This window comes from Ptiloglossa arizonensis, chromosome 10 (assembly GCF_051014685.1).
Source record: "Ptiloglossa arizonensis isolate GNS036 chromosome 10, iyPtiAriz1_principal, whole genome shotgun sequence".
Taxonomy (NCBI): Eukaryota; Metazoa; Arthropoda; class Insecta; order Hymenoptera; family Colletidae; genus Ptiloglossa; species Ptiloglossa arizonensis.
This window is the reverse complement of record NC_135057.1, coordinates 14,051,905-14,064,402: the sequence shown is the minus strand read 5'-3', so window position 1 is coordinate 14,064,402 and position 12,498 is coordinate 14,051,905. Positions and strand designations below refer to the sequence as shown.

The 12,498-nt window shown below is 42.5% G+C and overlaps 2 protein-coding genes across 9 annotated transcripts in view; one reads left to right on the top strand and one right to left on the bottom strand.

The window, feature by feature from the left end:
* Plexa (plexin A) overlaps window positions 1-5,145 on the top strand; it is a 463,061-nt gene extending 457,916 nt beyond the window's left edge. For all 6 annotated transcript variants that reach the window (XM_076322385.1, XM_076322388.1, XM_076322386.1 and 3 more), the window contains 2 exons: window positions 17-162; window positions 246-5,145. In XM_076322385.1, the coding sequence (XP_076178500.1) occupies window positions 17-162; window positions 246-419 (320 nt within the window). In that variant the 3' untranslated portion in view covers window positions 420-5,145. The remainder of the gene's footprint in view (window positions 1-16; window positions 163-245) is intronic.
* Window positions 5,146-5,275: 130 nt separating this feature from the next.
* LOC143152361 (patched domain-containing protein 3) lies at window positions 5,276-12,291 on the bottom strand. Of its 3 annotated transcripts, none has more exons than XM_076322380.1 (10): window positions 12,105-12,291; window positions 10,714-10,824; window positions 10,393-10,639; window positions 10,201-10,274; window positions 9,663-10,104; window positions 7,945-8,190; window positions 7,522-7,824; window positions 6,872-7,436; window positions 6,314-6,796; window positions 5,276-5,829 (listed from the first exon to the last, which is right to left on the bottom strand). In XM_076322380.1, the coding sequence occupies exons 2-10, from the start codon at window positions 10,812-10,814 to the stop codon at window positions 5,423-5,425; spliced, it is 2,868 nt and encodes a 955-aa protein (XP_076178495.1). In that variant the 5' UTR covers window positions 10,815-10,824; window positions 12,105-12,291; the 3' UTR covers window positions 5,276-5,422. The 3 variants fall into 3 exon arrangements, with proteins under 3 accessions (XP_076178495.1, XP_076178493.1, XP_076178496.1); XM_076322378.1 differs by having other exon boundaries at window positions 12,078-12,183; XM_076322381.1 differs by lacking the exon at window positions 12,105-12,291 and adding an exon at window positions 11,361-11,503.
* Window positions 12,292-12,498: the final 207 nt, after the last annotated feature.

The following is a 12,498-nucleotide window of genomic DNA, read 5'->3' as shown; positions in this document are numbered from 1 at the left end:
CGTTCGATGATTTCAGGTAAGGACTCCCCGAGTTCCAAGCTGCTATACGCAAAGGACATTCCAGTGTACAAAGAGTGGGTAGAACGTTACTACTCAGATATCAAAGTCATGCCAGCCATATCCGATCAAGACATGAACGCCATGCTTGCCGAAGAGTCTAGGGTACGTATGACCTCTGTCACGATCATCGTCGCGGGATGTTCGTCGCGGTCGTGTACTAAACGATACGTATTCTCCCTGTACAGTTGCACACGACGGAGTTCAACACAAACTGCGCCCTCTACGAGCTGTACACGTACGCGGGTAAATACAACGAACAGCTGATAGTTACCCTCGACGAGGACGAGTTCTCGCAGAAGCAGCGACTGGCGTACAAACTCGAGCAGGTACACAATATCATGGCGGCGGATAACCCCTGATGTACCATGAACTCTATGAAGCATATGACAAAGCCCGCCCGCCAAGAGTTACCCTGCTGAATACTCGACCCGGAGTTAGGTATTCTCAAGGAAGCACCGAGAGGACTGGCCTACCTTGTAATCGATCGTCTCAGGTTTTCGTGCGACGCCAGTTATCTCAGCTTAGTACGCGAATCGATACACGAGAAGAGAACACCGCACAACGGACCCGCTACGAAGTGGACGGAGGACGAGAGAAGGAGCTTGAAACGAGACGGACCCGAGTGTTTTCTTGGAAGTACGCGCGAAACAGAGAGGGAACTTCTGGAACGGTCGACCGGCGGGCAGGTGTGCCGCGGCAATCACAGCGCATGCCCCCACGCATAACTGTACATAAGATACCAAAATCACGATTAATTGTAATAGAATTATTGATGCGCGCTCTCACACCCGGGCCGGCGGCCAGAAACACGCAAAAAATGAAAAAAAATACTAATAATATACGACGACGACGACGACGACGACCGAAGGATTTTTCGCAACCGCGGCGATCGTGGCTGCGAACGAGAGAAAAGAAAGAAAAAAAGAAAGCATAAAACAACACGCCGCGATCCAACGGGCGGGGACGATAGGGTTTTAAACGAAACGAAAAAAAAAAAGTAATAGACATTAGTGATATAAGTGAGTGAACGAATCGGCCGATCGATCCCGATATATTTGTAAATGTGTTTAAAGGGGATAAAAATGAAAAAAAAAAAAATGAGAAAACGAGAGGAAAATGGAAAAACGAGATCGATAATGCCGGCGCGCGCTATCTATCATCGGGGATCGGCGATTTTTAACGAAGAAACATTTCCATCCACCGCTACTAGCTGAAATTTTTTGAATTACGAACTGACGAATTTTAATAAATAAGATAATTAACAATTAACGATGATTAATTAAATAATATGGGTATATTATATATACATTGGATGGTATGTCGTATGTATATGTGTACATATATACACTTTATACCGGCGCAAAAGTATGTGTGTATGTATATGCAGTATCCGGGAACGAGCGGCGCGCGTACAGTAGCGGCGCGGGCACCGAGAGTGTCGCCGTTTATACAGACGATCTTGAAGCGAGAGAGAGCGTCGTTCGTGCGAACGTGACGCCCGGTTAAGTAAACATTTGTGAAACGTCGAGCTTCGTGAACAGCGTCGAGTCGAACCGAGTCGAACCGAACCGAACCAAACCGAGTCGAGACGAGTCGAGTCGAGCGGGATTTTCGTCGTCGTGCTGTACGCGCGCGCGCGTGCATTACGCGTATTATTTATACTTACATGCATTCAAAACGGAAAAAAAAGGAAGGAGTCATCCGCGAATCGGAGACAGACTGTGTATTAGTTGATAGGTATTAATCTATAGACTATGGCCGCGCGCGAGGCCAGCTCGATGTGACGGTTGTGTTGAGTGTGCGTGCTTCCCCTCCTTGGTCTCCAGCTCATCGTTCCATTTTTACCATTAATCGTTCGTTCTCATCGTCGTGCATCCATTCACCGATGGGGTTTCACCTATCATCGTCGCTGACTCAATCATCGAAATACCCTACCTCTCGACACCCCCCGCTCCTCGTCTCCTCCCTCTCTCTAATCCCACCTCCTCCGCTCCTCGTGTTCATTATCTCTTCTACGTATTACGATGTAGCAAAGAATGTCCACTATCGGCGCCTCCCCTCTAACTCTTTCTCATTCATCCTAGGAATCACACATTGTGCCACTCTCTCCCTTGTAATGCTTCAACGCCTCCGTCGTCATGTTGTTGTCACTCTTAATTATTGTAATATATAATGAATAACGATCACTGTTGAGTATTGTCTGATTGTAATACATTGATATTGAATTGATATGAATTGATAATCATTAATTAAAAAGCGTAACATTAAACTCTGTGGATGTAGCCATATTGGTGTGGGTGGGAACGTTTAAGCACTGATGCAGATGAGAGTGATCGGGAGCCGTTCGCGGTGCGACAGTACCCGAAAAAAAAAAAAAACAAATATATATACCTTTTTGTCCTGGAAACGTCTTTTTACCTGCGCGCGAACGTTCCACCGGGTCGAACCGGTGTACTCGTTGTATCTTATCGAGGGGATCAAGAGAGAAAAATAAAGAAAAAAAAAAAAACATATATAGATGAAACGACATCGTCAATTTCGAAGATCCACCGGTACGGGAATCGTTGGAGATGCGATTCGAGTTCATCGTACGTTAATAAAAAAAAAAAAGAAAAGAAAAGAAGAAAAAAAAACAAACAAACGAAACACTAGCCAATTCTGCAACGCACATCGAAAATCCAACGGAGGCGTTTATTCGCCGCGTCGGTGATCTCTCCGGGAGTAATGGCCGCAGGTCCAGATCACGACGATCGAGACTATCATCGCGAAAAGAAATTCATATCGCCGAAGGAGCTCCGGGGCACGTGCACCGAGCGACCTTCGAGGGTCCTGTCGACGCGAGCGGCTGGTAGCGAATGAGCAGAATCGTTTGCGTATGCGTGCGTGTGTGTGTCCCGTGCGTCAATTCAATGTGCAGTTGTCAGTGGAGAAAGTATTTATTGCTCAAAAAACATCGGAAGACCGTGTGTGGAAAGGTAAGGCAGCAGGGAAAGATACGGAGTTGGTAGGCTACGGGAAAGGAACGGGGGAGGGGGAACGGTAGGATACGGGAAAACATGGCGGCGAACGTGCGCCCGAAACGGAACAAGAGGACGAAGAAATGGATCACAGACAGGGTACACCGTCGGGTCGAGGGATAACAGGCAGAAAAAATAAATAAATAAAGGGAAATGAAACGGGAAAATTTAATTGACGCGCGTCGTTCGACCGCCGTAATCGCTGAAACGAAACTATATCGACGATTGGAACGCGAAACGTGAACGTGGAAAGAAAATGGTGAAAGAAAACGGTTAGGGAGACTCGCAGCGCCCTCCCCCGCGCACGCCGACTTCAAATGGTACTAATAAACCCAAAGTGCCTCTGGTAGATTTTTGGGCATAAGCTTGAGTAATAAAGACTACATAGCGTTTACTATAAAAGCACGACTACGACGCGATCGCTGATTGTAATAAAAAAGAAAAAAAAAAACGATGATAATAATAATTAAAACGGGAGGAAGAGAAGAAAAAAAAAACGGAAAATGGGGAGGAGAGATACGAAAAGTGGGGAAAGAGATGAAGAAGCGGAAAAGAAATAAGGTAAACACGAAGCAGCGGGACGGAGATGTAGCGAGATGGAGAAGGACAGGTGGAAAGCCGAGGGACGATGGGAGTGTGTACGTGTACGAGCGTGTACGCGCGCTTGCTGATTTAAAACGAGAGAAAGAGAGAGAGCGAGAGAGAGAGAGATGAGCGAGAGCGAGAGAAGATGAATAAAAAAAAAAAAAACGAAAAATAATAAGCGAAAGGAACCCGACAGGCGGGCGGAGTGCGGGCGTACCCGGGTGTACGCGGTGCGTACGCTAATTACACGTTTAGATAGGTATACATATAGTCGGTAGCCTAGTCTCTATGTCAGTGTCTGCCCTGAGTGTCTTTCCCATGGTGTATCCCTATAAAGTGCGTGTACCTTGAACTCCCGGCAAGCAGACGTGCAACATCCCCTCCCGAATCGTGCAACATCGCCCCGTCACCCCCCACCCTACCATCCCAGACGCCCCGCCCAACCCACTCCCACGGTCGGTTGTCAGCCCCCTGAGGAGAAACAAGGTGAAAAAAACAACACCATCCCCTCCCCCTTCTCTACCAACGTCCTCCTGCGCCAACTTGTCATCCCCCCAACCCTTCCACCACCGATATATCATCGTTATTATCATCATCGTCATCGTCACCATCATCGTCATCGTAAAAACTCCCCCTACTCCCCTTCTTCGTAACGCGTTTAACTGTGCTCACACATCACGCGTCCTTCGCCACACTACCGATCGGCACGTTTTGCTAAGTAAATATTATTATTGTATCGATGGTTCCTCATTAATTATGGAATGTACGATCCCAATTTGTAAAATTCGACTAAGTAAGGAGATTGTGTATCGCCGTATCGTTCGTGCGTGGCTTGCTGCCCCGGCAGTCTACTCTACCGTGTATGTGTGCCGAGATCGTGGTTCTATATTTTTTCTTTATTTTTTTTTTTTTTTTTTTGTTTTTGGTTGAGAGAGAAAGGGAGAGAAAGAGCGAGAGATTGAGAGCGAGAGAGAACCGTGCGCCTCTGTCGAAAGGGTGACCGTGTACGCGTGAGGATACTTAAAGTCTTCTTGTTTGTCCGTTCGTCTCTTCGAGGACGGTTACCCCTCCCACCCCTCGATCCTACCGTCGATTACGATCACGACCGGGCCACGAAAGGGGGAACGAAGAGACGAGCAGAATAACGAACGAGACAGAGAGAGAGAGAGAGAGAAAAGAAAAGGAAAAAGACAAAAAACAATACACGGTGACAAACAAGCAAGACCGAAGAATGACAGATCGCGTGAGTGTTTGTGGACTGTGCAAGACTGAGAGAGGCAGCGAAGGGAGCTTGCCAATCAATCCGGGGTCGCTCCCTCGCCGCTCATTTTTACGTCGTAAACATTAATTATGATTATACATAAAGAAAAAAAAAAAAATAAGAGGAAGATAACGCATCCAAGCAACACGATTACGTTACGTTTATAATAGTCATGTTCCTTTCCGATCAATAATTATTATTAATAAATCTATATCAACCTTGCTACATTATTTTGTACTTTGTTTTTTCTTTTCTTTTTTTTTTTTTAATCTTAATATATTAGATAAATATATAAATATATATATATAAATAACGCCGTTTTTAAGTTATCCGACCTTTATTATTATTATTATTATTATTATTATTATTATTATTATTATTATTATTATTATTTTTGTATAAATGTGTGATTAATAGTACGGATAGTGTAATAATTTTGTATGTTTATTGAACCAAAAATAAATATTATTGATAAAGAATCGCTAGGGCGTGCATTCTCTTAACTGTCCATTTCTTTATTCAACGGACTGGTGACGGTGTCGATACACTCCTCCTCGTTTTTCTCGGGCGAAGCTTGCGACGGTGTTTCGTACGATCGTAAACTCCGCGGTCCGATCGTGCTCAATATAACCGGCAGGAGGAATAACCCGTGCCAGAGGCCGAAGACTATCACCAGGATGAAGATCCTCAGAAACGCGTGGAACACGTAGCTCTCCGAGAACGCCATCATTGAGAGCGCGAGCAACGTCGAGCCCGCACCGTATGCAACCGCTGCCCCGATATACCTCACTGCAACGTGGGCTCGTTTTATCCGATCCTCGCTTCCGGTCTCGGCCGCGGCGTGCACGAACGCGTGTGCAACGTGCGCCGCGTAATCCACCGACAATCCGATCCCCAGCTCCAGACCTGGACAATCGAAACGCAATCCAACGATAACCCACTTAAACCGCGAACAGTCCAAAGAAGAGAGTCCGATTCACCACCGATTACAAGTTCTTTCAAACGTACCGTTTCTCGCGGTGTAAAACATTTTGAAAATATTATGCATCCTTTCTCGTGATTCTTCGGAGACGTCGAAACGATGATTTTTAATGTTTAGATTCGAATCAGAGAGTTATACTAATCGTAGAGTTCGAATAGTCGAAAGAGTACAGTATGCGCGCGAGAGGATCGTTTAGTGCAATCTCCTCGAGTGCGTACTCTATATTGCGTCGATTAAAATCAATACGAATACATGGATCACGAACATCGATTTTTTAACCGAACGTTGATAACAAGTGTGCTTGAAAGCTGCCATACGTCCAGATGCATAGTTTCCGATGGTCGACTAACCGACCGAACGGTGGTGACAACCGTGCTAAAAATATCTCTTCGAAGATAGATTCCTCACCGATGCAAGACGCGATGTCGATCGTCAGGTCCCAGAAGTACATGAACCCGCAGACGTTCAGTAGCGTTAGAAGTACGCACAAAAAGATCCAAAAGCAAGTTTGCAGCTCGGCGATCAACATCGCCGTCATCCCCATCACGCAAATCAGAGCCAAGAGAACGTTACGCAGGACCTCTTGAGCGATCAATTTGTCGGTGACCCATAGACTGAACACCTCGCTCCAGACTGTAACGAAACCGTCGATCCCGGCATCGTGGGCCACCATCTTGCTTTCGTCCATCGCTGGGATCCATTGGTGAGGACCGTGGAATCGTTTGAAGATAAAATCTATAGTCGTCGCCAGAATCGGTGGCGCATTCTGACCACAGGTCAGACTACTAACGAAACGGAAATTCCGCTGATACTTGCCCCCGCTTCGGCTGAACAAGAACTTGGAGAGGTAGCTGTAAAAATCGGCCTCGTCGAGTGTCGTGCTCCTCAAATCTAAAAATCAGAGTTCATTTCGTCAGTCTGACCTAATCGTGTCTCGGGTGTACGCTTAGTTAAAAGGTTACCAACCTTTCTGGAAAAACTTGGAGACGAAGTCCGCAAAGTCGTTCGGCCACGAACTCAAACTCTGCACCGTTGACAAATTAGCGAAACTTTCGGTTAAATGTATCAACTTTGGGAACTCGGCGGTATAATTGAAATTTCCCATTAGAATAATCGCCTCGAAACCACGATCGGGATATTCACGGTGTCTCGTATTTATATACTTGCTTAGGTACGAACTGTTCGGTATGAACCACGCTGGATCGAACCATTGTTGCAATTGCAATATACCAATAATGCCCGCCGACGCTGCGACAATTGTTATTAATACTATCATTATTTTCCCCGGTATGGTTAATACCACGTTCGAATACAACTTAGTTATTAACTTTGCCGAGAATTCGTCCTCCGGCCTGACAAACTTCTGTGTAAAATTCTCGTGAACGACGCACGGTACGATCGAGTTCCTCTTTCTCTCGATTCGTCGTGCGTCCAGGGTGAAAAACGCTACGTAAAATGTGATTTGGAACATGAAGGTCAGTAGCACGCCAACCGCTGCATAAATGCAGAACGATTGCAACGATGGCAGTATCTAAAAATACGTACGATGCTGTGACATACTGAGTTCAACGTGTACGAACGGGGCACGTATTTATTGAAAATCGTTTTAAACTTACTGTCGATGCACCGATAATAAATGCGACAACATCGGTCAGAGAAGTAATACTAATGGCAGAGCCCACGTGTCCTAACATTAAAGCTACCCTCTCCTCCAATGGCTTCTTCCTGTTTGATTTGTCCGCGTGTATCTCTTTCCAAGACGCCATTATTAAAAAGTTATCGTCTACCCCGAGAGCCAATAAAAGAAATGGTAAAGACGTATGTACAGGTCCATAAGGGATTCCGAGAACGGAGCAGATACTGATCGATGTTATGAATGCACCACCCACGCACAAAAGACCGACAGTTGTGAGGTAAATCTATAAAGATTTGCATCCGTTAAAGAACAATGTTGCTGGAATTTCATTCCAACACGCTGCACCCTCTACGATAATCGCAGCTGGGATATTCAGGATATTACGTCTTGAATGAAAACTTACTCGCCATCCCACCCAATTATAATCAGAAAATATGACTAGAACATAGAAGAACATCAAAATGAATCCTATCGATAGTATATCGATGTGTCCGAACATTGTAACAAAAGTAACATCTCCGAAACTTCTACCAGCTTCGTACAAGATTGTCAAGGTATGATTTTCATTTCTCTTAGCGTTCAATAGTTTGGCATTTCTATGCAGTACGTCCAAATAGGCCAATTCCCATTTCAATACGTCATCCGTAGCCTGTGTATAAAAAAAATAGACTCCGATACAGATAAACCACTATGGCCCTTCTCGAAACGTTATTATATTAATGTAAAAGAAATGAATCAGAATGCAACGATTAAAAATCAGTTGTTTAAATGAAGAGATAAATTGTGAGTACTGATTTCGTCTAAGATCAGAGGTGTAAAATATTCTGAACAATATATATACGTGTATATTATGAAGGGTGTTAACAAAAAAGTGTTACATGTTACCACATGTTAAAATAATAAAAGAGTTCCTACAGACGTATGTACGATAACGTTTAATTATTTAGTCACACGCGGTTTTTATTTTCTTTGAAACATCCAGTAGAAACGCTTGTAGATGGGCAACCGTTCTGTGGAGGTGGAAATTTTAACATTACTTCAATGAAAGTGGAAATATATATCGAATGTGTACAATAGAAACGAAGAAAAATAAAAACGTAGAGTGCATAGACAAGGTGCATAAACTAGCAAAAGATCTGAACAGAATACATGTTCCATCATCGTGCGAGAATTAGAACGTTCGGTCCTATAGATTTGTTCTACTGTGCATCTACTGTGCATCTACTGTGCATCTATTGTGCATCTACTGTTGTATAAGTAGTGCAGCGCGACGATTGAGGAAATCTGATTGAATTAACACCAGATGACGTTGACCTTCTACTGACCAGTTATAAAACTCTTAAATGGTTAGAACTATACATCTATTGAACAATTTTATGTTAAACCGTAGCTGTAAAATTCCGATAATTATACGTATTAATACAAAAAAATGTTTAAGTTATCCATATTTTTCCATATTAAAAATTTTCTTTTACGCCTTTTACTTTAGTAAATGTTAACTTAAAGTGTCTCATTGGAAACACCCGCGCATGCCATATCAGCGAGTAATCGCTCGAGTGCGCATACTCGTATGCTAGTATTTTTATATTGCATCTTGTTTTAAATAAAATTGTAAAGACAGAAATATTCGAAAGAGTGCGAAGGTCATTCCATGAGATTGCATATAAGCATATATATGTGCATGAAAGAAGAGGGAGGAGTACTTTCAATATTATTTTTAAAGATAAGAGCGCCATGCATTGAGGTTAGTAGGCACACAGATGCACTGTATTATAGAGATTGCTCTTTTACAGGTGTTTGAGGTGGATGACTTTGGGAGTATAAGAATACATTATTTTAATATGTAGAATCGATCGTGAAAAACTATCCCACATTTTTGTCAACAATCTGTATACGAATCAACCGACAATTTGATAAAAAGGATATTTAAATTGATCTTGACAAAATCATTTTAAATGTAAAATAAGGCCCAAATCATACAAAACCCTTAAAATACACGTGTTTTAAATTATACAATACATGTTACACGTTAATATCTGTAAAATTTAGTAACGCGTTTAAATACAATAACGCTTATTTTATTTAAATTATGATTCAGGCCTTTTTATGAACTTACCTTACCCAATCAGCTGTTCCAACATCGTTTCCAAAGTTATCCATATCCACTTGGGAAAAATTGATGTGCACAGCCCACTGTGTTTTTACAGCTTTGGCTGAAATAATTCTACCCTTTTCATCTTTAGTTATGCCACCCAATAAGTCTATAAAGTTTATCGGATGTCCCAGGGTAGGACTAACTTTTGCTTTATTTATGTCATCTATAATTTCTTCTTTAGATTTCTGAATAATTACATTACTGTTGTACTCCCATAAATCCACAATACTATTTATAAGGCAAGCTTTTGGCAAGTTGTTGACTATATTACAGTACAACTTAGCATCTGCATGAACCGCAGCTTCAAAGGTAGTGCTGTTAATTTGCAATTCGGGTTCGATGTCAAAAAAATCATCTTGCCCGTTGCTGCGCTTTTGTCTACTTACAATACCCGATATAACAGGCACTCTAAGTATTAAACAAAACATAGTTTAGCTCTTTAACAAATTTTAAGGTATCTGTAAAATAAAACTTGCTTGATAGTATACACAAAAGAGTGCTTACTTGAAACATACGTCTGTCCATGCAATATGATCAGAAGTTTGTATAGAAATAACTTCCTTCGTTATTTCGTTCAGCTGCAACGATTTAATAAATATCCAATTTAATATGACATAATATCCATAGAACGACAAGGTTTGCGTACATTCAAAACGCGTTTCATTGTAATAAAGGGCTAGAGAAAATGATAATTACTGTAACAAGGACTCCCGGTTCTAGTACATTGTCAGCCGTCAATATCATATTTTCCAATCTCAGTCCCTGTCCAAACTGATCGATCATCCATTCGGTGTCGTGAACAAAATCCGAATCTTGGGGAACCCACAGCTTCATGGGGTTCTTTTCTTGACGAAAGGAATATAAACCGGAAAGGGAAACTAAGACTATCACAGTACTGCCAATGAGCCATTTCAGCGGTCGCTGAGCTATTTTTAAACCGAGTCTGGGGAAAAAGTGGAGTGAACAATAATGAACACGAGTTCATTTTGTTCGATGAATAATAATTACTGTACCCACCCGTAAAAAAAGTGTTCCACTATCTCCGACAAACGTCGAGGTACGCGTTGCAGATAACTTCGAAATGGTCGTTTACGAGCAATTCCTTCTTCGATTTCCATTATTACGACACTGAAATTGAATCACAGCACCGACGTATTTCTACGATTCATGTTTTAAATTTTACGCGTATCCCGCGAAAACAACGACGAAATAACGCGACATCGTACACGTTCAGCGCAGAGAACGTTTAACTCTGTTGTCATTGTTCTCGTCCTTGGTTACAGTCGTTCGCGACGGGGTAAAGCCAGGGGTCACCTAACCTCTAAATCTGACGGCCGATTATGTACACGAACAAATAGAGGATCGTGAAGAAAAACATGCCGTCGAAGACGAGCGCGATCTGAGCGAATCTGTGCACGGAGCTCTTGTAAATTTCCAGCTCCGCGAACACTCGACTGTCACTTTCCATCTCGCGATTCTCCGCTTCACTTATCCTATGGTTCGTTCCGCTGCATCAGATTACGCGCGGCTGATAATGCGCATCGACGCGCATGCGGCCGTCGAGCGCGAATTATTCGTCGATGCGGGCAACAAGATCGACGAATTACACAACTCGATATTTAACGAACGACGAATCATTTTATAAACAACGAAATATCTATTACCAATTTTATTCCCGTTCCACGATTATTTTTAACGGTGTCCTTAAAAACTAAAGACGAGAATCTAGGTGGATGCGTGTCGAGGTCTTCGAACATCGGATTACTCATCGATTCTTACGTTTCTTGCCCGTTTCAGAATATTAAGAACGCCAATTTTAAATTAATTCTCCTCTTACGTAGTTGAAACAGGAAACGATGAAACTACAAAAACGCATTCGTTGGATATATTTTCCTAGACGCTTCAATGCCGAACTGGTTTATGAATAATTTAAAGCGTACTTTTCTAAAGTGTTTGTTCAAAGTGTTTGAATAAAAAATTTACGGGACTCGTGTTTCGAACTTTACGATATAACGAGAGTATCTGTTGGATCGATTACAAATATTTTTAATTATAGATGAACAATGTATTGCAAGGATTTACGGAAAAAAAGTTTCGAATCGTTCCGAAAACCGTTACATCCGATCGGAAAATGTAACAGAAAAATGATACAAGGAAAAGAAATATAGAATTACTATTATCGTACGAAGACACGGATCATCCGAACGTGGAACTATCGCGAGAATAATTTGCAAATACTTTTCAAAACGTAGCGTACATGCTATTGAAGTTCGATTATTTTTTACGTGGACGCGAACAAAGTTCTGTTCTTATCGTTTTAATGGCATGTATCGAATTCTACATTAAACGGATGGTGATAGAAATTCGTAGAAGAGACTCACCGGATCCTTGCAGGACCAGCGTCTTACCTGATGGTCGGCCACTTACTGACGTTGTTTATCCTGCTGATATGCTCGACTCACAGTTAAAATTAACTTAATGATCGTCTACCGACCTTAAAGATGTAACCGCGGTAGACACGCCGCAATCTGAACAACTCTGAATACTTATCAATTAAATACGATGATAATGAAGATACGATACGACGACGTCCACCGTTTAATACGTTCAGTGTGTGTCCGAAACTTGAATGATCAGGATCGACGACGCGATACATCATCGCTCTACTGTCCAGAGTAATGTACGCGCATATAGCAGTCTGCGGAATAATGAGTGCAATTAATTTCTTTTGCGGTTGCTTTCATGTCTGATTGCGAATTGGGAAGCTCCGAGGGTGTCCGTGTGTACGGGGTGATTGTAAAC